The sequence below is a fragment of the Caenorhabditis remanei genome, chromosome V (genome assembly GCF_010183535.1).
Source record: "Caenorhabditis remanei strain PX506 chromosome V, whole genome shotgun sequence".
In the NCBI taxonomy this organism is placed as follows: Eukaryota; Metazoa; Nematoda; class Chromadorea; order Rhabditida; family Rhabditidae; genus Caenorhabditis; species Caenorhabditis remanei.
This window is the reverse complement of record NC_071332.1, coordinates 16725347-16749772: the sequence shown is the minus strand read 5'-3', so window position 1 is coordinate 16749772 and position 24426 is coordinate 16725347. Positions and strand designations below refer to the sequence as shown.

At 34.8% G+C, this 24426-nt stretch overlaps 6 protein-coding genes across 6 annotated transcripts; 5 read left to right on the top strand and 1 right to left on the bottom strand.

The window, feature by feature from the left end:
* Window positions 1-1364: 1364 nt before the first annotated feature.
* GCK72_020644 (uncharacterized protein) lies at window positions 1365-3494 on the top strand (the record flags this gene model as incomplete). The annotated part of the gene is made up of 4 exons (XM_053733708.1): window positions 1365-1831; window positions 2125-2436; window positions 2482-2582; window positions 3292-3494. 4 exons carry the CDS (start codon window positions 1365-1367, stop codon window positions 3492-3494), a joined length of 1083 nt encoding a protein of 360 aa, XP_053582621.1.
* On the bottom strand, window positions 2767-3532 carry GCK72_020643 (uncharacterized protein; the record flags this gene model as incomplete). The annotated part of the gene is made up of 5 exons (XM_053733707.1): window positions 2767-2818; window positions 2861-2973; window positions 3020-3110; window positions 3154-3226; window positions 3286-3532. The coding sequence occupies 5 exons, from the start codon at window positions 3530-3532 to the stop codon at window positions 2767-2769; spliced, it is 576 nt and encodes a 191-aa protein (XP_053582620.1).
* A 941-nt stretch (window positions 3533-4473) lies between these two features.
* On the top strand, window positions 4474-5518 carry GCK72_020642 (uncharacterized protein; the record flags this gene model as incomplete). The annotated part of the gene is made up of 3 exons (XM_053733706.1): window positions 4474-5000; window positions 5140-5334; window positions 5386-5518. The coding sequence occupies 3 exons, from the start codon at window positions 4474-4476 to the stop codon at window positions 5516-5518; spliced, it is 855 nt and encodes a 284-aa protein (XP_053582619.1).
* Window positions 5519-9786: 4268 nt separating this feature from the next.
* GCK72_020641 (uncharacterized protein) lies at window positions 9787-11705 on the top strand (the record flags this gene model as incomplete). Its single annotated transcript, XM_053733705.1, has 5 exons — window positions 9787-9908; window positions 9954-10232; window positions 11238-11372; window positions 11420-11576; window positions 11622-11705. 5 exons carry the CDS (start codon window positions 9787-9789, stop codon window positions 11703-11705), a joined length of 777 nt encoding a protein of 258 aa, XP_053582618.1.
* A 6201-nt stretch (window positions 11706-17906) lies between these two features.
* On the top strand, window positions 17907-20920 carry GCK72_020640 (uncharacterized protein; the record flags this gene model as incomplete). Its single annotated transcript, XM_053733704.1, has 7 exons — window positions 17907-18562; window positions 18608-18769; window positions 19805-19889; window positions 19932-20098; window positions 20322-20466; window positions 20615-20759; window positions 20805-20920. 7 exons carry the CDS (start codon window positions 17907-17909, stop codon window positions 20918-20920), a joined length of 1476 nt encoding a protein of 491 aa, XP_053582617.1.
* Window positions 20921-21768: 848 nt separating this feature from the next.
* Window positions 21769-24206, top strand: GCK72_020639 (uncharacterized protein; the record flags this gene model as incomplete). Its single annotated transcript, XM_053733703.1, has 4 exons — window positions 21769-21896; window positions 21945-22145; window positions 23919-24072; window positions 24126-24206. The coding sequence occupies 4 exons, from the start codon at window positions 21769-21771 to the stop codon at window positions 24204-24206; spliced, it is 564 nt and encodes a 187-aa protein (XP_053582616.1).
* Between the last annotated feature and the right edge of the window lie 220 nt (window positions 24207-24426).

Genomic DNA, 24426 nt, shown 5'->3' with positions numbered 1-24426 from the left:
AAACCATTGCAAACATATTAAAAACAAATACTCTACCAAGTTTTCTGTTTCCCTTATATTATCTTTGTTTTCTGTTTACTCCTTTACTCGTTATTTGTTGTTTCAATGCTTTTCACGTACAGAAAGATCCCTGACGTTGAGCTTTATTCAGAAACATCAAGCCATTGCTATCATATTAAAAATACATATTGTACCAAAATTTCTGTTATTTTATTTTTACTTTTGTTGTTTGATTACTCCTTTACTCGTTACTATCTGTGTCAATGTTGTTTACGAGCAGAAAGAAGAACAGTTAAAATATATTGCGGAGGTTTGATAAGTTATAGAAGATTGATTACCTATAAGTTTTCAGTTCTACCCTGAATATCTGCCCAATTTTCAACAGTTACCACATTTTGATTTATATATTAAAAACACTACATACTTTGTTATTGTAGCAATTGTTATTACGTTTTTATCTCTTGTTTGCTCCTTGCTAGCTCTCATTATTATGGACCTTTTTCGTCTAATGCGTGCACTGAAACGTCTAATGCGTGCACTGCATATCTCTCCTGGAACAGTCAAAAAGCACCAAGATGCGATAAGAAGTTTACTTGTACAAGCCACAACTACTGTTCTTTGCGTATCTCCAGTGTCTCTAGTCGTGGCATTTATCGTTTTGGAATTTCGATATGCGCAATTTGTTGGTTCGATTTGTGTAGTACTGTTTACTGCTCATTCATCAATCAATATTATCTCACTCTTTATATTTTTTCCTCCATTCAGAGAGTATGCTTCAAAAAAGATGGCATTGTGAGTGAAAACCGTACAATTGAACTAATTTTTTTATTGTAAATTTTTCAGTTTGCGAAAGCGAAGAATAACTACTGATGTGAGAGTTTCACCAGCTATTTCCTGAAAGTATGCACTGATTGAATAACGAGACAGTTTGGTCAAGGAACTTGGCACGTTCAGAATAGTTATCGTATTACAGTGGAAAGCCATTTCTTGCAGTCCCATCTTATTCATTTCTATGAAGATTATAGTGAATCTGCTGTGAGACTGGTGGTTCTAGAGTTATGACTCAAGTTGCGAGTTAATATCAATTCGTAACTCAATGCATTGAAAGAGAAGTGAATATTAAAAGAATATTAAAAATGACCAAAAATCATGAAAAAAGTGAAAGCAGGCAAGTAAGTGTCATTCAGAATAATCTTTGATGCTGCTTTGAAAAGACTAAAAATTTTCTATTTAGATAAACATCATGTTAATTGTACCTTACTCCTTTTTAAAATCTACAATTATTGTAAAACTTGTGATAACTTTTTTTAGTTTTTTGATCAGTTTTCTATTTCATTCACTCTCAGCTCCCGTTTTTCGCCATAATGTTGAAACTAGGACGTAAAAAGCTTCCGAATCCAATTGACTACCCCGACCCAAATACCAAAAAGCCTAGAACTACTACTCCCCCAATGCCCCAAGACTATTATATTTATCAAGATCATTATGAGTCTGGAAGCGTGGAGACCACAACTGAACCATTCTGGAAAGACTATTATTTCTACCCGGGTTACGATTATATTACTGATGAGTTTCAAAAAGACAACACAGTTTTCGATGGATATGTTGAGACCATCAAATTTATCTATGACATTTCATCTTTTATTGCTGTTTTCGTTAATATCTTTCATTTGATAGTTCTGACTCGCAAGGAACTAAGGACCCAATTAGTTTACATCATTATGATTGGAATTAGTCTATGTGATATATTTCAATCATTAGGAAATGTTACTCAAGTTGTAATGATGTGGAATATAATCTATAAAATAGAAGGATGCTGGGGTGGTGTGATGTATTCGCATCTTATTATCAACTTGTTATCCAAATCCATACAAATAATGAGCCGAAGATGCTCTGCGTTTTTTGCATTATTTATAGCAGTAATTAGAGCGATTTCCGTTTTGTTTCCATTGAATAATTTGATTGCAAAGATGTTAAAACCAAAATTTGGGACAATGGTTATGCTGCTAATAAGTGTTTGTTGTGCTACCTGGAGCTCTTACTACTTTTATAATAAAAAATTTGAGAAAGTAAAATAGTAGGTTTCATACAGCAAAATGTTCAATATTCGATAAGATATTCCAGTTGCGAGTATGGTTCTAAGACACCTCCTTACGTTCCATATCGGATGGTTGCAGTGGAAAAATGGGAGAGGAAATATCTAGCAATTGATGGCTTTATGGCAATGTTTATCAGCTGTACCTATTTTTTCATGGCTATTATATTATTGGGAGCAGTTAGTAAAGCAAAGGAAAGGAGGAAGAAGTTGAGAAGTGATGCGTCATCTAACACATTCTGGCTGGTTTTGGTAATGACTATCAGTGTGTTCCTCTCGGAAATCACTTACGGAATTTATTATGTTACTGACTATTTATATGTTCAATATTATGAAGAACAGTGAGCTGCAGTAATCTATAAAACTTAGAACACTCTTTTTTCCAGAGAAGTTTATCAAGAATTCGATGCATTCTCGTACACCCTTCTCATTGCCAATTCGGTTACCCATTGCTTAATATGTTTCCTCATGTCATCACAATATAGAGGTGTGGCAAAACGCCTGGTGCGGAGAAAAAGAAAACGAATAAATGAAGGCCTGGTTTTTGTTGTGAGGTCGACTATACATTGAATTTAGTATCATTGATAACTTTTGTGTTGGTAAATGTTTAATAATGTGTTTATTGAATTCAGGTCATATAAACTCTATCTTGAATAAAGTATTGACTATTTTTAAGGTTGCACACATCCCTGGAATGTACAGACAATTTTTGAAATCATCGTTCTGAAAACTACACAGATTTCTGAAACCTTGTGATCGACTTACACATCTCCATCTCTTGCAGACCAGGAACCATCTGCTTCACAGGTCAATGTCGATGACACTGAGTTCAATGTGACCCCCGTGGCTATTCCTCTGTTTCCTGTGGGATTGGTTCCCTGGAATTCCATATTTTAAATTAATCTTCTGACAGGTATCTCTCACAAAAATATTAATATTTTCACAAATCATCGTATCTGATCTCATGCAATGTACTTGGAAAACCATTTGACATCCCGTCGCTGGTTTGTCGACACTGGAGAAAAAAATAACTTTGCAAACAAAAAATTGAGACCCACTCAAATGTAAAGTAAGTGTTTACAGGATCCTCCAAGTCCGGTGCGATTTTGTTGACGTCGCATTTGTCGCATACTGTAATTCAATTTTGAGACTAATCGTCTGCTTGCAACTGATACAACAAATTAAGTAACCTTCAGCTGATGTGGTAGTCATCATTGTTGTAGCCGGAGTGGTAACAGAAGCTGCAGTGGAAGGCGTTGCAGTTGTCGGGGTGACTGAGTTTCCGGCAGATGGTATTGAAGTGGTTGCAATTCCAGGTGCTTGTCCAGGGGAGGAAAATTTTGTTGAAGTGGTTGTTGGAGTGGAAGTGGTTATTGGAGTAGAAACAGGTAGTATATGAGCGGTGGTACTGATATAAACATCTTCCGGGGGAATCATACGTATGCAGGTGTTGACTGAACTGATAAATAAAAATGGATAAAGAAATAGCGAACAAGATATCATGCTGGGTATACTAAATCTGCTGATCTCATTTCCAAAAAGATAAGTGTTCTTATCATTTATAGAGTTATCATTCTGTCGAGGTCACCGCTATCATACCTACTTTCCCTTCTTTTTCGATCGCTGTGCCGAATTCGAACTGGTTTGAAATACCAAGAGTAGAAAACAATTCGTTGACTGAGAACATATTTTATGCTGTTTGAATAGCAAGAACTGAAAATAAAAGAACATTCACTCTTTCGGAATGCCTCGATTGAGAACTTTCTCGAAGAGATCTTGGTTTAACTATCTGTGTTTTAGATTTTTTCGTATCTACAAATTTGAACGAAATTAATCATTAATCAACACAATACAGCAATGTCAGAGAGGGCAGATCTGCTTTTCGCAATTGTATTTTTGGGTGATGTTTACTAAAAACTCACGCGTTCAATTTGCAGAATTCTGATTTCACACCTCCTCTCGTTTCCCATTCCGAAGAGAGAGATGAAAAAACTTTATGCTCTTGTTTTAACTACACATACGTTGAATAAAAAAAAAACAATTTTGGTCTCAACATTTAATTTTCAAATAAAATTTGAATGATTTTCTGGGATCGGTCTATTTAATTAATCATGGAACTACAGTCATGTCAAAAGGGGGTGATGCCTGATTTTTTCGTAATATTTGAAAGTTTAAGCATTCAGTTCGCAGAGTTCTGATATCACGCTCCAGTCTTTTGATTCTAATAACTCGAACCCTGTTATTTGAAATAATTGTTCTTGTTGATATCTAACACCCACTTGATTATATGTCTACATATCAAAGACAAAGTATCAAATACCAAATTTCTCGTCGTCTTCTACTCAGTCTTCATATTTTTCAATAACTTTACCTACAATATGAAAACTAAAAAACCGAAAACTACAACAGTCGACCCATTCTACTATGATGAGACTTCATTTTTCACGTTCGATGAGAGTGGTATGTATGACTTGGATTTTGCCACTGATGATTTCTTCGAAAACATGCTATTCTACCAGAAAGTACTTCATACTATTCACGTAACTTATGACATTGTTTCATGCATCAGTTTCTTCATCAATCTATTCCATCTGTTCGTATTGACTCGCAAGGAGCTGAGATCCAACTTGGTATACATGGTAATGATCGGAGTTTGTTTGTGTGACCTCGTACAATCCCTTGGTACTATCGTCTTGTGCGCCATGACATGGGGTATAGTATACAGTATTGAGCCGTGCTACGATGGAACCAAATACTATCATGCGGTTGTTGATGTTTTAGCCAAAACTAGTCAGATTTTTGGTCGCCGATGCTCGAGCTTCCTCGCATTGTATATTGCTGCAATTCGGGCACTATCTGTCATGTTCCCTATGAGCAATACGATTGCAGGGCTGATGACCCCGAAGTATGGATTTTTAATTCAGACTATACTAGGTATTGCGTGTGCTGGGTGGAGTTCAGTCTTCTTTTTCAAAACTAAAATTGAAAAAATTATTTAGTAAGTTTTAATTTTAAGAACGATCTCTTACAAACTAAAGGTTTAGCTGCGACGTATTACAAAAAACGCCGAGCTACGTTCCATACCATTATATATCCGGCGAAAAATGGGAAATGGAATATATTATGTTCGATGGGTACTTGGCGATTTCAGTTAGCGTTTTGTATATCTTGGTGGCCGGTGCTCTAGTTGGAGCGATTTTGAAAGCGGAGAGAATACGGAGAAATGTCAGCGGGGATAAGTAAGAAATTGCATAAGTGAAATGCAATTTAAACTCTATTTGTGTTTTCAGATCTACGAACACTTACAAGCTGGTAATTGTTATGGCCATCTCAGTTTTTATCTCTGAAGCCACTTATGGGGATTGTATTACTTCAATTATCACATTTTCCAAGGATACGACGAGCAGTAAGGGTTCCTTGTAATTAAAGTATTATAGTTTATTGTTACATTTATAGAGAATATTTCAAAAACTTGGACGCAATTGTGTTGATATTCCTTTGTATCAACTCTGCGACACATTGCCTCATGTGTTTTTGTATGTCCGCCCAGTATAGAAGCGTTGTTAAACGATTGATTTGGAAGGAGAAGAAGGATAAAGATATCGTTTCGATTGTGAGGTCGAGTGTTCAGGATAATACCTCAAAAACCTCGAATTAAAAAAACTACTTACTGATCTATTGTGTACATTCTAATGTGATAACGTAACTACCGTATCCCTATTCTTTAAAACTCAAAGTCATATGAGTGTGAGCAATAATTATGGACAAGCGTTGATATACCTAACTTCAAAAATATTTTTCCCGATATTGTCAATCTTTATCCTTTAAAAAATGCAATATTTCTTGAATAACATTTTCGCAGCTATCATCTTCATTTGCTCAGTTCTTTGCTCGTATCTATCGCAGCATACTCGTGAAGTAGTCTCATTTCCTACCAGGAGGAAAGACAAAATGTGTCTCAATCTGAATGTTAGTGCGGTGTAGGTTGAAGTTCGAACTTTATTGAACTCTAAACAACCGTATTAGAGAATCTCCTTCCGTTGAGAAGGTTTATACGATTTTCGGAATATTCCTCGACTTTATGATTTCGGCTTGTTCCTTGTCCTCCAATTTTTCAGGTCACACTTCCAGCAGCAGATGATGTAGGCAGAATCACAAAACTCGTATTATTCAAAAGCCAGAATAGTATTTTCACCTGTTTTTTGTTTAATCAATTTTTTCTCGTCACTTTTTCTTTAGAATTAAATTCTTATTTACACAAAAGCGACACAATGCCAATCATAGACTTTACTGAACCAACATGGCTACTAAACTGTTATCATGTGATAGGATCTATCTCTATTTTTTTAAACTCGTTTGGCATTTATCTATTATTGTTTCAATGCAAAAAATTGGAGTCTTTTCGATACTATCTTTTGATATATCAGATCGCTTGTTTTGTGACAGATGTTCATTCAACACTTTTGATGCAGATAGTTGCATTTTTTCCATTGTTTGCGGGATATTCATACGGAATTTTGTGGAATTGGCTTGGTATTTCCACTCATTTCTCGGTGGTGAGCTAAAAATGCATAAATCTGAAATTTTCATTCGATTCAAGCAAGCATACTATTGTTTCGTGTCGTTTCAATTTGAAATGCTGACAGTGTGTTTTGTGAAAAAACATCAAGCAATGTCTATGATTGTGAAAACTCATGTGTTCCCTAATTATGTTGGATATCTCGCTTGGGTCTTCTGTATCCTGAAATTTCCGATTCCTGGTATACTGTTGGAAACTATTCATTTTTCGAAAGAAGAACAGTTTAAGTTTATAGAAAAAGTAAGTTAAGCAAACGGAATACTGAAACATGACGTTTCTCAGATTGTCAGAAAAAAACATTTGGAAATGCATTATTTCAGAATTTTCCTCAGTATTTAGCCAATTTCCAATCATTGTCAAATTTTGAAATTTATGCAAAAGAAGGAAATATGTATTTAATAGCGTTGTTGCTTTGTATAACTGCGCTGTCTATTAACATAACCTTTCTGAATTTTATAATATTTGATATTTTTCAAATCATGCAAAACCTGAAATTGAAAATATCTGCTCAACACTACCAACGACATAAAGAAGCGTTTAGAAATCTAATGATACAAAACGCAACATCTGCACTTTGTTTTCTTCCAGTTATTCTGAATATCATTGGATTTGCGTTAGATTTTGAATATGTACAACTCTTAACTAACGTGTGTCTTGTATGGTTTGCGAGTCATTCATCACTCAATATGGTTTCTTTGATAATCTTTTTCGCACCTTTCCGAGAATACGTCACGAGGCATTTACCGGAGTGAGTAACTAACAGTTCCTTTTTTTTTTTTTAAGAAATCGGTGTAATTTCTAATTTTGCTATTGTAATTTCTTAAATACATTTCAGAACACGCCAGCAACGTAGTGTCTTGGGACCGAGATCAACTTCTAATTTCCTAGTAAACATTGATTGATATATTTATTGAAATCTTAGTGGGAGACTGACTTCTGTAATTGGAAGCCAGTATTTACGCTTCTTTTATTTAATCACATCGAAACTCTGTTGAGTTTCTGTGAATAAACATGTTTTAAAACGGAAATTTCTGGAAAAAAAAACATTCGAAAACCTGTTTTAGAAGTACTTTCGGAAAAATTTTGAACGCTTCTACAAAATTATCCGAATTTCTCCAATTCTCCGAATAACAAACTCATGCGGAACATGTTTAAATCCTGGTTGGAGGCTGGGGTCTGTGATAGCATAAGATGTTTTTAATTGAAGAAAGTCGTCGAGTTGCAACCAAGTTGCAAGAACAAGAATGATATTCTTCAGGTGCTTGGTCCCATGAGCCATCTCTGTTCTTGATTGTTACGAATTTAATTAACTAAAAGTGACAAGAAAAACACTTTCAAATTTTGTAAGCATCATTTTATAGAATGATAAATAACAGTGCTAACATCAGAGAGTTTTTTTTTCCAATGTTTAAAAAAATTTATTTTCGAAATTTCTCACATCATCGTTTAGATATGTTCCTCTTGAATTGGAAGAGATTGGAATGCCATCTTGTTTATTCTTATTGAGCTTTTTTGAAAATCTCCGTTAATCCGCGTTAATGAGCCATCCGAAAATCTCATTTCTGATCGACTACAATGTAGTTTTAATTGCCGTTTTTATTAGTAATTATCTCATCAAAAAGACAAAGAACATCATCAAAATAGAAGAAAGACGATGTGACCCACAAGGGCGTTAGATTTTACTCCTATACGTTTTTTTGCTCCATTAGCATGTCCTAGATTTTTCCCCATTTTTTGTCTGAACTCCTTTTCTCTCAGTAAATGGGTCGCTGAAATCTTTCGTCTTTGCAGCGCTTATTCGAGTATTCTGCGGAATCGGGAAACCTGGGGGCATACAGGAGGACTTCCTGGGTTCTGACTTTGTCCTGGTCATCGACTAAGTCCTTAGGATATTGTCAACATATAGAGCCACTGACAAAAAATTAGAAAAGCGGGAAAATCACAAGCTAAAAACATCAAATTCGGAATCTGTGTCTAAAATTGAGCTGGTTAGAGATATTTCTCCAACATTTTCAGTTCTAAAATTTTGTGAAACATGAGAATTTTTGGAAATTTTCAAACTTCCCCGTTTTCCGTTTTTCCTAAAATAGACAGAAATATTTAAAAATGGAGCAGGCGCGATCTACTTGTGTAATACTGGTTTGGAAATTTTGCGAAACATGTGAACGAACAGTTAACATCAACCCTGTGAGCAATTTGCGAACATTCAGTCCGTCTTCCAACATCTCTCAAATGGAATTCATCCAAGAATGCAATATCATAAAGTGACATATGAAATTGCAGTATCTGTAATCAATACATATTTTTTTCAAATAAACCGGCATCTGTTTTGTTACGAAAATTTAATTGCCAGATTCTGCCTTCAGAATGAACTTTCTCTACGCGAAGTCAATATTCAACAATTAAATTTCCATAAACTAACCACCCAATATTCAAATTGAGCAAATCAAGAATGTTTTCTATTAAATTAATGTGCGAATCTGTCAGCTTTCAACACAAAATTGCTCATAGACTTTTCGTAATCCTTCTTTCCGTAAGTACATTGAAACGAAAATGAATTGGAACCGTCCATGTGTCAACTTTTTCATTTCTCATCAACAACTCGAGATACATTAAAAAATAACATTTTATTTTTGTAATTTCTGAAATACTTGTCATGGCCCAACCCCACCACAAAAACCCAAAACCCCGAGTTGAGAATTTCCCAAAAAAACATTTTGACAGCTATCATTTCATTTGTCTGATTTCATCTATATCAATACAGATCAGTGCCTGCTTAAGATAACGGGGCACATTTGAAAATCCGAAACAGTCAAAAATAAAACGCATGAGCTTTGGTCTCTAGTATAATTAATTGTAACAACGTGACACATTCTTCCCACTTTTTCTAATCAAATTTTGCACCTGTTCTCCCCATAACACACACACATGCGAACATGCCACACCACTTCATTTGTGAGATTTTATGGATGACTATGACTATTCTGCTCTCGATTACGAGTTCACTGTTCCAGAACAAATATTGAACTTCCTCATTGCTCATCGACATATTTTTGCGTTTTTCAGTTTGCTAGTTAACTTGTTTCATTTGATTATACTAACCAGAAAACCAATGCGTTCAAGTTCTATAAATATTTTGATGATTGGAATAGCGGCGTGTGACGTTTCTGGTATGCATGATATTATCTGGATGAAAGTGACAACGTGGATTCCTGAAGCCGATAATCCTAAGTGGTAAGTTTTGAAGCCTCACAGTTCTTATTTGCGGTCTATTTTTAGCAGAATTCCGGATAGCTACTTGTTTCAGCTGTGCAGTATTCTGTTCAACTGTACAAGAAATTTTGTACGGCCATTATCCGTTTGGATAGCTGCTGCAATGGCTTTATTTCGATTTCTTATTGTTAAAAACGCAATGAACTCCAAATTTGACTTCTTATCGGCTCCTCATGGTGCTCTCGTAACTTTAGCAATCCTTTTCATCCCTAACTTCCTCATCGAGTTTATTTATTGGATCCGATTCAGTTTGGAAGTTACAGAAGTGATTGTTTTTCCTAAGAAGTGAGTACGGGCGCACAGGTCATGTTACCAACCGGCCAGACTGATCCAATTCGTTTGCTCTTTTACATGATGAATACCACGGGGAGACTGAGTAAAAAATAGTGTCTGAAAATAGGCTCCACCCCTTTTGATATTGAGTTTTCGAGTCAGTCTCAAACTTTGCTCAAAAATCGAAGTTATTCACCGCGAGCCAGCCAAGGCACATGTTATTTTAAAAAGCCAGTGTATCAAGAATGTTTATTTTGCTATTATCTCGTCACCCCGCTGTACTCCGACATCCTCAAAAATTGGAGAAACCAAGGAAAATCGGTATTTTTTTAACAAAAAAGTAGTTTTTCACTATGGTGCATAGGAGCTACAAATTTGAGGTCACCTACAAATATGCTTCAAAACCCTTAAAAACTTATTTCTAAAGAAAAATAGCATTATCTCAAAAACTAAAGAAATTTAAAAAAAAATTTAATCGATAATTTTAGTAGATGAAAAGAGGCGGAGCCTATTTCCAGATACTATACACTGTGTGAAATAGCAAACGGATTGAATCAGTTTGGCCGATGTGTAACATGGTCTTCTTGCCCTTGTCTCTTGAATGCTACTTTACTATTGTTGAAGATGTGGATACCCATCGAACTTCAGTGTACCTAGTTATCAGTTATCTCTCAGCGATGATAATAAGAATCCTGAAACTCCTGCTTTTATTTATAACGTTGCTGGAGCACTAACTCAATTATTACCAGCAATATTACTTCCTATTCTCACGTTTTTATTGGTTATAGAAATCAGAAATGCTCAAAAATCTAGAAAAAGGCTAATGAGTAATGGAAGGCAAAAGGAAAAGTAAGTTTAATTTTCAAAACATATTGAGGGTGCGCTTCTATCAGAAAGTGTGCCACTATAATTCAAACCGCTTCTCAGTGTGCGCCTCTATGTATTAGAAGGGCACCTCTAATAAAGGAACGTTTCTATTACAGGTGTTACGGTAATCTGTGTAGTTTTCTTTTTCAGTGCCAAATCAGACAACACCACTACTGTTATCATGTTAATGACAGTGTCATCCATGTTATCTGAAGGGTCCTATGGAATTTTGAACTTTGTTTCGTTTTGCTTCATGCAAAATTATGATGAATATGCAGAAATATTGTTTGTTCTATATTTCACAACGAAAACTCTATTTTCAACATTTTCAGATCTTTTTTTTACTTTCTCCAAGGACTCCTGGATATATTTGTAACACTGAACACCGTGAGCCATTGCTTCATCAGTCTGGCCGTATCAACTCAATATCAAAATGCCGTGACTTCGACGTTTCCCTTTTTGAGCAACTCAAAGAAGCACACCAATACAGTAAGTTGATCTAAAATAGATTACAACAATAAGTTTTTGTTTTAGATCCGAGTGACAGCAAGTGGTTCGACTCAACCAAGTAATAGCAGAGTTACTCAGAGAACACAAGTTTCAGTTGCACCTGCGTAATAGCTAATCAAATTTTCTTCTGATGTCTGGACTGGTGATTTTTATTATTTTTTGTAAATATTTTTTAGATAAATGTTCTTGATTTTTGATGGAGAGTTGAGGTTCAAACAGTTTTGGCTAGACAAAATCCAGCAGTAGTTAGCCCTTCAGAGAGGGAAAAATTCAGGAATATTTGTTTGTATAACTGCGTTGTCGATTAACATATCTTTTTTAAATTTCATAATATTTGATATTTTCCAAATCATGCAAAACCTGAAATTGAAAATATCTGCTCAACACTACCAACGACATAAAGAAGCACTCAGAAATCTAATGATACAAAACGCAACATCTGCACTTTGTTTTCTTCCAGGTATTCTGAATATCATTGGATTTGCGTTAGATTTTGAATATATACAACTCTCACCTCACGTGTGTCTTGTATGGTTTTCAAGTCATTCATCACTTAATATTGTTTCTTTGATGATCTTTTTCGCACCTTTCCGAGAATACATCACGAAGTATTTACCGGAGTAAGTAATTAACAGTGTCTCTTATTTTTGAATGAATCAGGGCATTAATTTTTGTAATGTAATAAAAAAAATACTTCAGAACACGTCAACAACATAGTGTCTTGGGACCGAGATCAACTTCCAATTTTCTAGTAAACATTGATTGATATATTTTTTGAAATCTTACGGGGAAATTTATTTCTGTAATTCAAAGCCAGTATTTACGTTTCTTTTATATAATCACATAACTGCTTTGCTGAGTATTTGATGTCTAGATTTTCATAAGGAAATGAACGAGTTCATTGCGATAAATTATATAAATTATGTGTTTTTTCTCATTTTGCCAGGCGTTGTCATTGCTGTTTGTAGATTTCTTAAACCATTCTATAATATAGAAAATTTTGATTCGCCGTGTAATTATATCACAAAATTACTTCAGAATATATGAAATGGTTCATTTCATTTAATTCAATAAGAACTATTTTTTCAAAATTTGATTCCTATCCCAATAATGATCTTGGAATTTCAATAATACATTTCAAAAACAATTTTATTGCATTAAAAAAACAGATACCAATTAAATACGTGTGTTTTCATAAAGCTCAATTGGTTGGATTGTGTTGTTTGTTGAGCAGAGAGAAAACAATTTCCCTATTATATAGTTCACGTTGATATATGACAAAACAACTTTTACATTCCGTTTATTGCAAAAAATATAAGTTGTTTGAATGATGACAGGCGTTGTGAGAAATGTGAAAAAGTTGATCCAAATAAAGAACTGAATAGAAACGTTGGGTGTGGAAAAGTTATAAACAATGCCTACAATGTCTGCTTTTAAATCGGAGAAATAACTTAAAACAAAACTTGTCCAGTTGTAACAAAATAACGCCAGAAGCCAGGTGATATGGAATGAAAAAGTATGAAAGGATTTCTCAATGAAATTATGAACATGCTTATTTCTATTCACAATTACCTTAGTTTACACAACTTAATAAAAAAACTTACCAATTTGATAGTTGAAATGAAGACTGCTTGATATGAGATGTATTTTTCTGGCTGAGATTGGATTATAGAAGGAAGATGAGCCAGATTTCGAATACTTCTATACATTGGAAAATACAAAAATACTGATAAACCTGCTAGAACATCCAGAGTGAAATTCAAGTACATTAGTGTGTTATCAAGAGTATTTGAAATTGATAAATCGGGAAAGTATGTATCATTTGTAGTATTCTTCGCTTGTAACAGGTTTTCAGGATTCAAAGTAAACTCAAGCGAATAAATAATAATAATTTTAGGCAATCGATTAACCCAATTCGCAGTGACTAGGAAAAAATAAACAAAGGCAAACAGTATAGTCCAACGTTTCGAACCAAGTTTCAAATATCTCTCCGAGTCATCCACAAAATAAAGGAGAAATCTTTGAACTGCTAATAAAATCAACAGAAAATTGAATATGGGCGATGCGAAAGTCGTTGTCAAGTAACCGATTATACAAACCTGCCTTCCTATGAATGAAGAAACCTCGTAGTCTCTGAAAATTTTGCTGAGATATTCACATGAACAAAAATTGTCTAGCGAACAAACATTCATATTATTTTACGAGTACGATACGTATGTTTACTAATCATATACAGACTAAGCTCCCAAACAACTAAACCTACATTTGTATAAAAACAGCAAGCCAACAAAGAATCATAATAATTAAACTGTAACAAGAAAGAAAAAAAAAACTGGCGAATAATTGGGTAGAACGGGAGCTGAAAACAATTTTAATGTCGTGTCCCCCAGCTAGCTCCAGACATATAAGACGCTTGATATTTCAAAAGTTTCGATTTTACTACTTGAAAGTGTGAAATTAAGAAATATCTGTTTTTTTAAGCAGTGATACTTTTAAATTTTCAAAATTGGTTTAAATTATGGTTCTGGAATTGAAAAATTCAGAAAATCTACTTGATTCGTAAAAAATCATTAATTACTGCTGCAATTTCCAAATTAGAGCAGATTTATGCCAACCTTTTAAGAATCATGATAATAAATGTTGTCAGACTGAAAAAAGATGGGGCAGATTTATTGAAATATAAAAAATGGACAGAAAACATAAATATGGACGGGGCAGATTTTCCAAGTTACAAATTCTGGACCAACATTGAGGGGCAGATTTTCCAAGTTTAAAATTCTGGACCAATATTGAAAATCTGAAAAAAAAAGAAAAATTTTCACGTGAAGTTTATTTTGGAGCAGATTTTTCAATTTGAAAAATCTGGACAGAAAAAATAAATTTTGTTATTTTTGCCGTGAGTTCCAACTCATCCGTTGTTCGTGGTTTTAGGGCAGAAATTGAAAAGTGAAAATTCTGGATCGGGCGGTATATTAAGAAGGTGAAAAAATAAGAATTCTGAAATTTGAAATATCTCATTCAACACCGAGTTGCAAATATTATTAAATTTTCGATAAAGGAGGAAAAATAAAATTCTGAATACGCTGAAACCAACCTAAACACTACCAACAAAATTTTCCGAAAAATACCAATTAGAGCGCTTCAATTTCTAATTTCGAACTTGTATAGCCGGTGCAAAGTGAGCAAATTCTGGTTGTTTTAATGTTCAATTAAAAAAAATCTACGTCGACAATCAAAAGTTCGCGTGTCAAAAACAACATTTTCGCACACGTGGAACTTCGAAATTTCGTTAGTTTTTCTTTTTGGTTCCAAATTTGCTCACTAACAAAAGTAGAAAATTTCTGTTATATTTATTCGGTTTCAATTGTTTAGGTTGGTTTTAGCGTATTCAGAATTTTATTTTTCCTCCTTTATCGGAAAATTAATAATATTTGCAACTCGGTGTTGAATGAGATATTTCAAATTTCAGAATTCTTATTTTTTCACCTTCTTAATATACCGCCCGATCCAGAATTTTCACTTTTCAATTTCTGCCCTAAAACCACGAACAACGGATGAGTTGGAACTCACGGCAAAAATAACAAAATTTATTTTTTTCTGTCCAGATTTGTCAAATTGAAAAATCTGCTCCAAAATAAACTTCACGTGAAAATTTTTCTTTTTTTTTCAGATTTTCAATATTGGTCCAGAATTTTAAACTTGGAAAATCTGCCCCTCAATGTTGGTCCAGAATTTGTAACTTGGAAAATCTGCCCCGTCCATATTTATGTTTTCTGTCCATTTTTTATATTTCAATAAATCTGCCCCATCTTTTTCACTTAAATATGTGGTTTGTTGAGATAAAAAGGAAGTTGTTGGATTTTGAATAAATCTGTTTTATATTCTGTTTTCTAGCGGCATAAACACGGGAAAGAAAAGAAAACAGTATTAATGGAGTGGTCCAAAAATGCTTGAATTTTTGAAATTTTTCTTCAATTATCTGAACTTTTGAAATTTCAACCGTCTTATATGTTCAAGTGCAACAAGCACGTTTCCAGCGATGGCAAACATTCCTAGACGTTCGAGTTTTCTATTGAAAACGCAAAAACACAGATACAGGTCAAAAAAGTTTTTGAAAACAAAAGATTCTTTTACGATAATCATTTCTTTTAAAACTTCTACTATCAGTTTAAACTTCCCATTAGTTTTAGTTCCCGTGTTTATATTATTCTTTTTTTATAGACTAAAAAAACATTAATTTTGCATCGTTTGAAAAGAAAGGAGTCATTGACCCTCTATCCTATCCCGATCATATCATTTTTTGACCTTACGAAGAGAAAGAGAACACATTAAAAAACTGATTCCCTCCGTTTTGTCTGATTGGAAAGATCAGGCTACATACAGATAAACCCGCCGCAAATTGTAGTTGATTTATCGCTTGTCACGCCGCTTCACTGCGGGAGACAGACATGGTTCGAATTAAGAGGAAAGGATTGAATTGTATTCATAAGTTGACACTGATTTTTTCAAACCAATAGTTGAAAATTGCGTGTTCTCTGATGTTTGAACCGGCTCAAACCTCACATTGAGTCTCAAATAATAGCGATTTGGGTCGAATTTTGTTTAAAATTCTTTTTTTTTCAAGTAAATACGGTATTCTAACAGTTTGTAATACATATCGTATAAAGATAAAACCAACTCTTTTTTCCCAAGTTTTCTAAATTTCCAGTGAGATCAACATTCTTCGATTGTAGTGGGATCCTATGTAGTGTGATTCTAATTTCACTTTCTTTTAATGATCCCGTATAACGAAATGGTTTTTTAACCTTCTGCGCAGAAAGATATCATTTCGGGATGTTCAAGAAGACTTTTCGGTCTGAATATGGGAGAAGCTATTTATATGTAGCTTGAACTTATGAACTTAAAAATGAAAAAAACTGTTTTAGAATACTTTAAAATGTCGTCTCGAGCTGGAAAGGGAAATATGACAGTGAAGTTGTGTAAGATATCAAAGGAATATGATTTAAGGAAATGATTCCTACAGAAACATTATAACTTCTTGGTTTATCGTATGAAATAAATTATATGGAAAAGATGAAGTCACAACGAGCTCTTGTTCTGATTACAGAATAACCAAAAAATTGAATTTCAGATAGCATTATATCTTGGTGTCGAATCTTTTGGAAACAATTGCTTTTTTATTTTAATAAAGTATATGTAACAAACCAATATATATGAATGTTTATTATTTAATTAACTAATTAAATAATTAGCTAATAAGAAAACAGCTCCATAATAGAATATCGTTTCGCCTCACTATCAGATCAATCATTCTAACGGTGCCATTTCATTCCTTTCCCATACTGTCACTCATTTTCCGAGTTCATTTCTCTAATTAAAAAATTAATTTGGTCTCGATTGTTCGACAAACCTCAACGCAGTACATTATGTTTTTATCTTGATCGTTCTCTTTCGTTCACTTTATGATCTCCGCCCTCTTCTAATTTAGTATAAAAGAATGAGTCCAAAAAACTTAATGTTATACTTAAAACGGCATGATTTGTCTGAATTTGTTTCTATCTTCCCTGATAATTTTTTACTGTCTGACTATTGTTAATCCATGCTTGAGAACTGAATCTGTAACCATGCCCATAGTCACAGAAGAATCCGAACTTCGTGAGTTTTGAAAGTATTAAAGCAAAATTTTTATTTTTCTACAGGAAATTGTTCACAAACTGATATAGCTCTTGGAAACCCAAACGCTGCACAAGAGATTAATGTTATTTATGACATGTGAGGAAAGAAAATATAGTTTTAAATGTACCAATTGGTCTACAGGTATAACATCACACAAATCCCTGGAACCCTGGATACGATCGCTACAATGAATCTCCAATGCACGGCTGATGAGGGCAACTTTGCCAGTATGACTTTTAACACAGCCGGTGAACCTGTGGAAAATAGTCCTCCCAATCAAACAGTAACTATAATGGTGCAATGCAGCAGTGTAGACATGATGTGGAAGTACTCTGCGACGTCAATGGGTGTTACGTGTACAACAACTATTACGAGCGCTTTCTGTCAGCAAGCTTAGCTTCTTTAAATATCTTGGTTAATTAATAATACTTTTTTCTTGTTTTTAATTTGTTCCATAATAAAAACATTTTCATGTAGTACATATGTAGTCATGAAACACCATTCCCAATTTTTATCCCTTTCACAATGAGTCATGTGTTTTCTCTCGACTCAACCACCTATCATTACTCGACATTACATATATTGCCATTCTGTAAACAAATCGCCCACTTTCATTTCGAATTCTCCAGTCTGATGCGAAAAATTCACGAGAAAAACCCGACGACTACACCACGTCCTCTAAGGACCACCACCGAATACGAATACGAGCCACTTGTATTCTATCCATGGACTGGAGGTGACTGTACTAATTGCATCGAAACAGATAGCATTTTTACGTTTGATGTGGAAATTGAGGTGGGATTTTTAAAATATTCAAAACTATTGAATGAAGTTGCCACCTATCTTGGATTATTTTTAAATTTGCTGCATTTGTTTGTTCTAACAAGAAAGGAGCTCAGGAACAACGCGGTGTTTTTCATCATGATTGGAATTTGTGTCTCTGATATTCTGGTTTTTGCATCGAGTATTTCTGAAGCATTTGTGTATGACTATGCGTATATCGCAGAACAAATCGGTACCTGCGCTAGTTTCAAGCAATGGCTTTATATGGGAGTTGAATGGTATTCTGGAGGAGTTCAAAAATTTGGGAGAATGTGTTCCATAGTACTTGCCTTGTCGATGACTTTTATCCGCACTGTCTCTGTTATGTTCTCTATGAGCGCGGTGGCAAATCGATTGACGAAACTTTCCACAGCAATTTTTGTAGTGTTTATTTTTAATCTTATTTTGGGAATTTGGTACGCAGAGTTTTATCTTCGGGCAAAACCCCATAAAGATGTTGTGTCATTGTGAGTTTCACTCCGGCCCACCAAAGCAAAATATTTGATTTTCAGTTGCTATTTTATTGGACTCGAAGATGAAAAAGTGGCACAACACGAACTCACAGAAGGTTTCAGTATATTAGTGCTCACCGTTATCTACACTTTTCTTACTGTAATTCTTCTGGTAGCGCTCAAGATTGCAAAGAAACGGTGGAAGAGATTGGGATCTGAAAAGTAATCAATCAGTTTTATTTTTATTTTCTTGTTTTAAGAAAAATATTAGACAAGAAAACACTTCAAATTTGATAATCGGAATGACTGTCTCCTTTTTGATAGCTACGCTTGGATACAGTATACTTTTCATTTTTAGCAAATGGCCCTATCCAAACGACAACATTCCATTTTTTCGAGTGTAAGAGTCAATGTACTTTTATCAACATATCAAATTCCACTCAAACTTTCAGACAACTAACTATGATGCTGGCGCATATCCCCAAAACATTGCTAACCTTGAATTCAGTGACTCACTGTTTTGTCTGTTTGTTTATGTCTTCACATTATCGGGAAGTTGCTATGAAATTTTTCTGGAGAAGGGCTAAGACGAAGGTAAGAATTAAGACGACAGCAGTAGAATGACACGGATTTCAGGTCAACGAGCCTACAAGGACCGAGTCAATAGTTGTGGCAACTTGAAATACATCAAAGAATTCGACGAAAAGTTATTGAGAAATGTTTTTCTTTTTTTGTTTAAATTTATCAAGAGTGTTTGAGGTTTTATTGAGAAAATATCCAAATGGTTTTTCTCGTCTTCGAAAAATAGAAGTTCACCTTTTAATAAAGTACGCCTGTATCTCCGAATGTGTTGGAAAAATAGAAGTCCATGTAGTTCTATTACAGGTTTTACGGTAATTATCTTAATACGGGTTCACACAACGTTTTTTCATTAAAAGCATTCTGATAACAATGTTATACAATCTAATTTCCTATCATAAAGACGTAGTCAATAAGATCTAATCAAAAACAGTCTGAAAACAATAGTCTGTAATACAATTTCCTGTCTGCTATACATTGTAAAAAACCAAAACATTTATACCAGCTTCTAGTTAAACAAGAGAACGATATCATCATACGGATAATGTCTGGCGTTTTTGAATCGAAATCCTTCACGATCTACGTGAAAATTGCCCAGCTTATTGCTCAGTTCGGGTTCATCTCTACCACTTTTTTCTGCTACATTTTAATATTTCTCACTGTTTTTGGAATATCCAGAAGTTTTGGAAGTTATAAATATCTACTAATTCTTTTCCCAACAGTTGGTATATTCTTTGCAACGATAGAGCTGATTCTTTATCCGGTAATCGTGAAATAGGAAACATTACAATTGTTCAAATTTTAGAATGTGTATTCTCACAATGCTGGTTATGTCTTCTACAGTACCAGTCGCCCATTTGGTATGAGTCAAGACGCTGTAACTTTCTGTTTGTGCTTTTACACTGGAGTCTACGCATCCACCATCTCCATGCTATCGGTTCAATTTTTATATCGATACTGGGCGATTTTTGAGTAAGTTCTCTCGGAAATGAATCGTGATTAACTTTAGGTCTTCAGTGAAACAAAACTCCGCTTTTTCAAAGGATGGAAGTTTATGATCTCTGTCGTCTATTCGGTGTTCTTCGGAGTTTCTTGGGCTATGGGGATTTTGTATTTTGATAAAATAGACGAATACTCAAAAGGATACTTGAAGCAAGTCGAGTGTAATGAAATTACTTTCAGCTTATTACTTCAGCTCTCATATGCTTCAAAAATTCAATCTCGACATTTCTGAGGTTTCGGGTGTAGCCGTTGTTGCCTACGACGCTACCGGTTCTATCCGATGGTTTAATATCTCGTCGACAACTAACATGACATGTATCATGGCTATCCAGTATACTGTAATCATCTATTGTGCTATTTTTATGTATATCGGAATGGAGGAAAAGCTTCAAATGCTCTCAATTTCATTGAGAAACCTTTACAAGCAGTTTTTCAAGACTCTCATTCTCCAGATTGTGACCCCCACTATAACTCTGTTTTCTCCAGTTTTTTTTTACAATTTACCTTCCACTTCTGGATATAGAGTGTGATCTACGAACTGGAATTACGCTCTGCGCCGTCGCACTGTATCCAGCTATGGATGCTATCATTGTTATGTATATCGTCTCAGACTATAAAAAAGCTGCAAAAAGTAAATTGGCTTATGAATATCGTATGCTCAACGTACATCTTTCAGAACTCACCATTCAGTTTTTGGATAAATGTCAAAAGTTATTGGGTATGCTGAAAACAGAACCAAGTACAAATCAGAGAGCATCGACGAATTTGAATTACCCAAATATTGTGAACTAAGCGGTTTTGTAAGTGACTTAGTAGTGTTCTTAAACTTTAGAACAATTCTTTCTCAACGTAAGCACGGAAGGCAACATTTGCTGGTGCTCTCGTGGAGTCTTCAACTTACGCAATTACACGTAAGACGCTGGGCTGTTCAATGAAAACATTTTAATGTTTATATTCATTTTCGACTGTCATGTAAACAAAATCTTCTTGAAGTATCAAACTTTTGATGTTTCAAAACCAAAGATTTCTAACATGGAATTAACTTCCCACATCATATGAATTTCTATTCCTCTCTCTCCTCGAGAATAATATATAAAGCTTGATCAAGCTCGTTTCCGAACAACAGACTAAAAATGAAGACGAAAAAACCGCGTCTCCCCACTACGACTGAATATTCATGGATAAACGATCACAGTTTTGCTGGTTACGATGACTACTACCTATCCGTAGACCCCAAATCAAGAAAATATTTCTTCTCTAATTTCCACGACTTCGTTCCTATATTATTAGAGATCAGTATCAAAGTTGAGCTAATCTATCACATTGTGACTATCATTGGATTCTTTCTAAATTTGATTCATTTATTGATTTTGACTCGGAAAGAACTTAGATACAATCTCGTTTATATTGTGATGATTGGAGTTTGTATTTCTGATATGTTGCAATGTCTGGGAACAGTTCCCGAAATGACTCAAATCTGGGAAAATACAAACATCTGGAATAGTTGTGCAGGCTCATTTCCATACTTTCGAGTCGTGATTATGATACTCAGTAAAACAATAAAAATAATGGGTCGAAGATGTTCGAGCCTTCTTTCACTGTACATTGCAGCTGTACGGGCATTCTCGGTCATTTTTCCGATGAGTGCATTGGTGAGCAAACTGACAAAACCTGGAGTGGAAATTATTGTTATGGTAATCATAGCTCTTATTAGCACATCGTGGAGTTTGATATACTTTTTCAAAACTAAAATTGTGGAAGACAAACAGTGAGTTTTCGGAACAAAAGGGTTTCACAAAACTGATTGAGTTTTCAGATGTTTTCCTGTGTTTGTTGAGCCAAAACCTCCTGAATACATTTCCTATCAAACCGTGAAAAGTCAAAGTTGGGAGCTGAAATTTTTCTCAATCGATGGGTACATCGCAATAGCCATCAGTGTCTTATATACAATTCTAGTCGCTGCACTAGTTTTTGGGGGGAGAACCCAGCAACGAAGGAAGAATTTGAAAAATGATAAGTGAGTTTTTCTTAAAGAGTTTCTTTGAAATATTTATGTACTTAGACCAAATAACACGTCATCATTGGTCATTGCAATGGCGGTGTCCACTTTCGTAACCGAATTGTTGTATGGTATGAAACATATGATAAATCTTTACTAATAATATTCAACAGATCCGTGTGTCTGTTTATTTGTTGCATGTCATAACTCCCTCCGTAGTGGACCGATTTTTATGAAACCTACATAGATAGATTGGAAATTTCCCTTAGATGATGCCCGAACTTTTCTTTTTTCAAAAATATCAAATTTGACGTCTTCTGGAGACGATGTCGATTTCAACAGTAGAAAGCGTTCAGAAAAGGTGTGTCCCGACAGGGTGGTTGAAAGCTCAAAACTACTGACTCGGTTGTTTCTTGACTGCATTCTCGAGAGCGCCGCGGCCGCGCGTATTTGGTGTACCGGTCTACGCAGATGACTCTCACCCATGGGGTAGTGAGTTCGTTCCCGCCAGGTCCGAAAAGTTTTTTGGTTTTTTTGTTTTGATAAGAGCATAGACAGTCAGTACATGAAAGTTGTAATTATGGTCGAGATTTTAGAACAAAAAAGAGGAGTAGCTATCTTTCTGTTGACTCTGTACACACCGCTACAATTCTGTCAGAAGGGATGATTGAGGTCCAACTTTGACGGTGTTTCAAAATTCACAATCCTACAAACACCGAGTCAGAAACTGATAGTAGTTAACAATAAACATTTCGTCCGAATTTTCATGGGGAAGTCATGCGGCATTGTCGCCGATCGTTTAAAAACTCAAAAGTTTTGTTTTTTTAGTTAGTTAGTTTTTGTTCGAGATGATGGACCAAAAGCCACAAACGCAATCACAATAGAGAAAATAAAAGAAAACGACCAGGAACTTAGTAGGTAGACATGTTAAGAGTGAGATATTTAGGGGAATCAAGAGTTTTGTTTTCTTTAAGAACTTTGATAGTTTTTGTGAAGCACTCAGGTACGAATGAAAAGGATTGAAATCAAAATAGACTGAATAAGGAGCTTCTTTAACTTTTGAACTTAGAAATATGTGAAATAGTTTTAGTTTCGAATATTCTTTGGGGGAGGGAGGCGGCATCGCCGCTGATAAGTCAAAATCTTCAAAAGAATGCTTTAAACGCATCTTTTGAAGATGAGAAAAGGAAATTTTCTTTTGGTAAAAGGTTTCTCAGTCAGGCAAAGAACACATTCCCTGTATTTAGTACAGTTAATTCTGAGACCCGTGATTTCTGAATGAGGAACTTTGTCGTATCTCGGCCTTCAAAAAAGAAGCAAATTCTAGAATAAGAATTTGTTTAAATATGGCCTCAGTTTGCCATATTTGCCATATCCAGAGGAGGGTGCCGCCGATCAATCAAAAGTTGAAACTTTATATTTAGAGGATCGCCTGCCTATTGATGAGAGGGAAAATAGAGTTACCAAGTTCCTGTTCTTCTGAAGTAATTTGTCGAAATCTTATCAGAGTAGGAGTGTTTAAATTGTTCTCTCTGGAACGGGTTGCTCAGCTGATAAAAACTACCAACAATCGACGAAAAGTTATAAGACCAGAGAAAAAGAGAATTCTGATAATCCGATTGTTTGAACCATGTGAGAAGCGGCACTGTAACACCTAGAAGGGTGGTGTTGAGAAGGAGGTTCAGTCGCCGTTAGGCGACGTGAACCGACTGGTGTATTCCTATTTGATGGATGTGAAGAGCGGTGAGCGTTGAACTCCTCTGTATCTTTCATACTGTCAGAGATTTTCAGATTATACTTCAATGACTTGGACAATTTGGTGCTAGCTTTCATCATAGCCAGTTCTGCTCTCCACTTGTTCATTTGTATCATAATGTCTTCTCAGTATCGGGATACAGCAAAACGATTATTTTGGAGAGAGAAAAAGAAAGAGGAAAATGTGAAGGTAATTTAGTTAAAAATAGTTTAAAACTTTTAAGAGATATTTTTAATGTGCAGGCCATTTTGGTGGAGTCATCTGTTCATCCGACAACTATTGGAACTAACAAATCATCGGGAACTTCAAACAAAACATATTGATAATTTGAGAGCATTTTCTTGTAAATATAATGTTTTTCATTCTATGTACAATTATCTCAACGAAAGTCAATAAAGCGAATGTTTTTTTAAAGGCCGAGAATAAAACGTAGCCCCAGTGCTTGTCGAGATAAGAGAATCACGTATTTCCCATCACCGAAAAACGTAAACACCTCGAAAGTTATGAGAGATCAAAACGTAACTGTTGATTGATTCAAAGTGA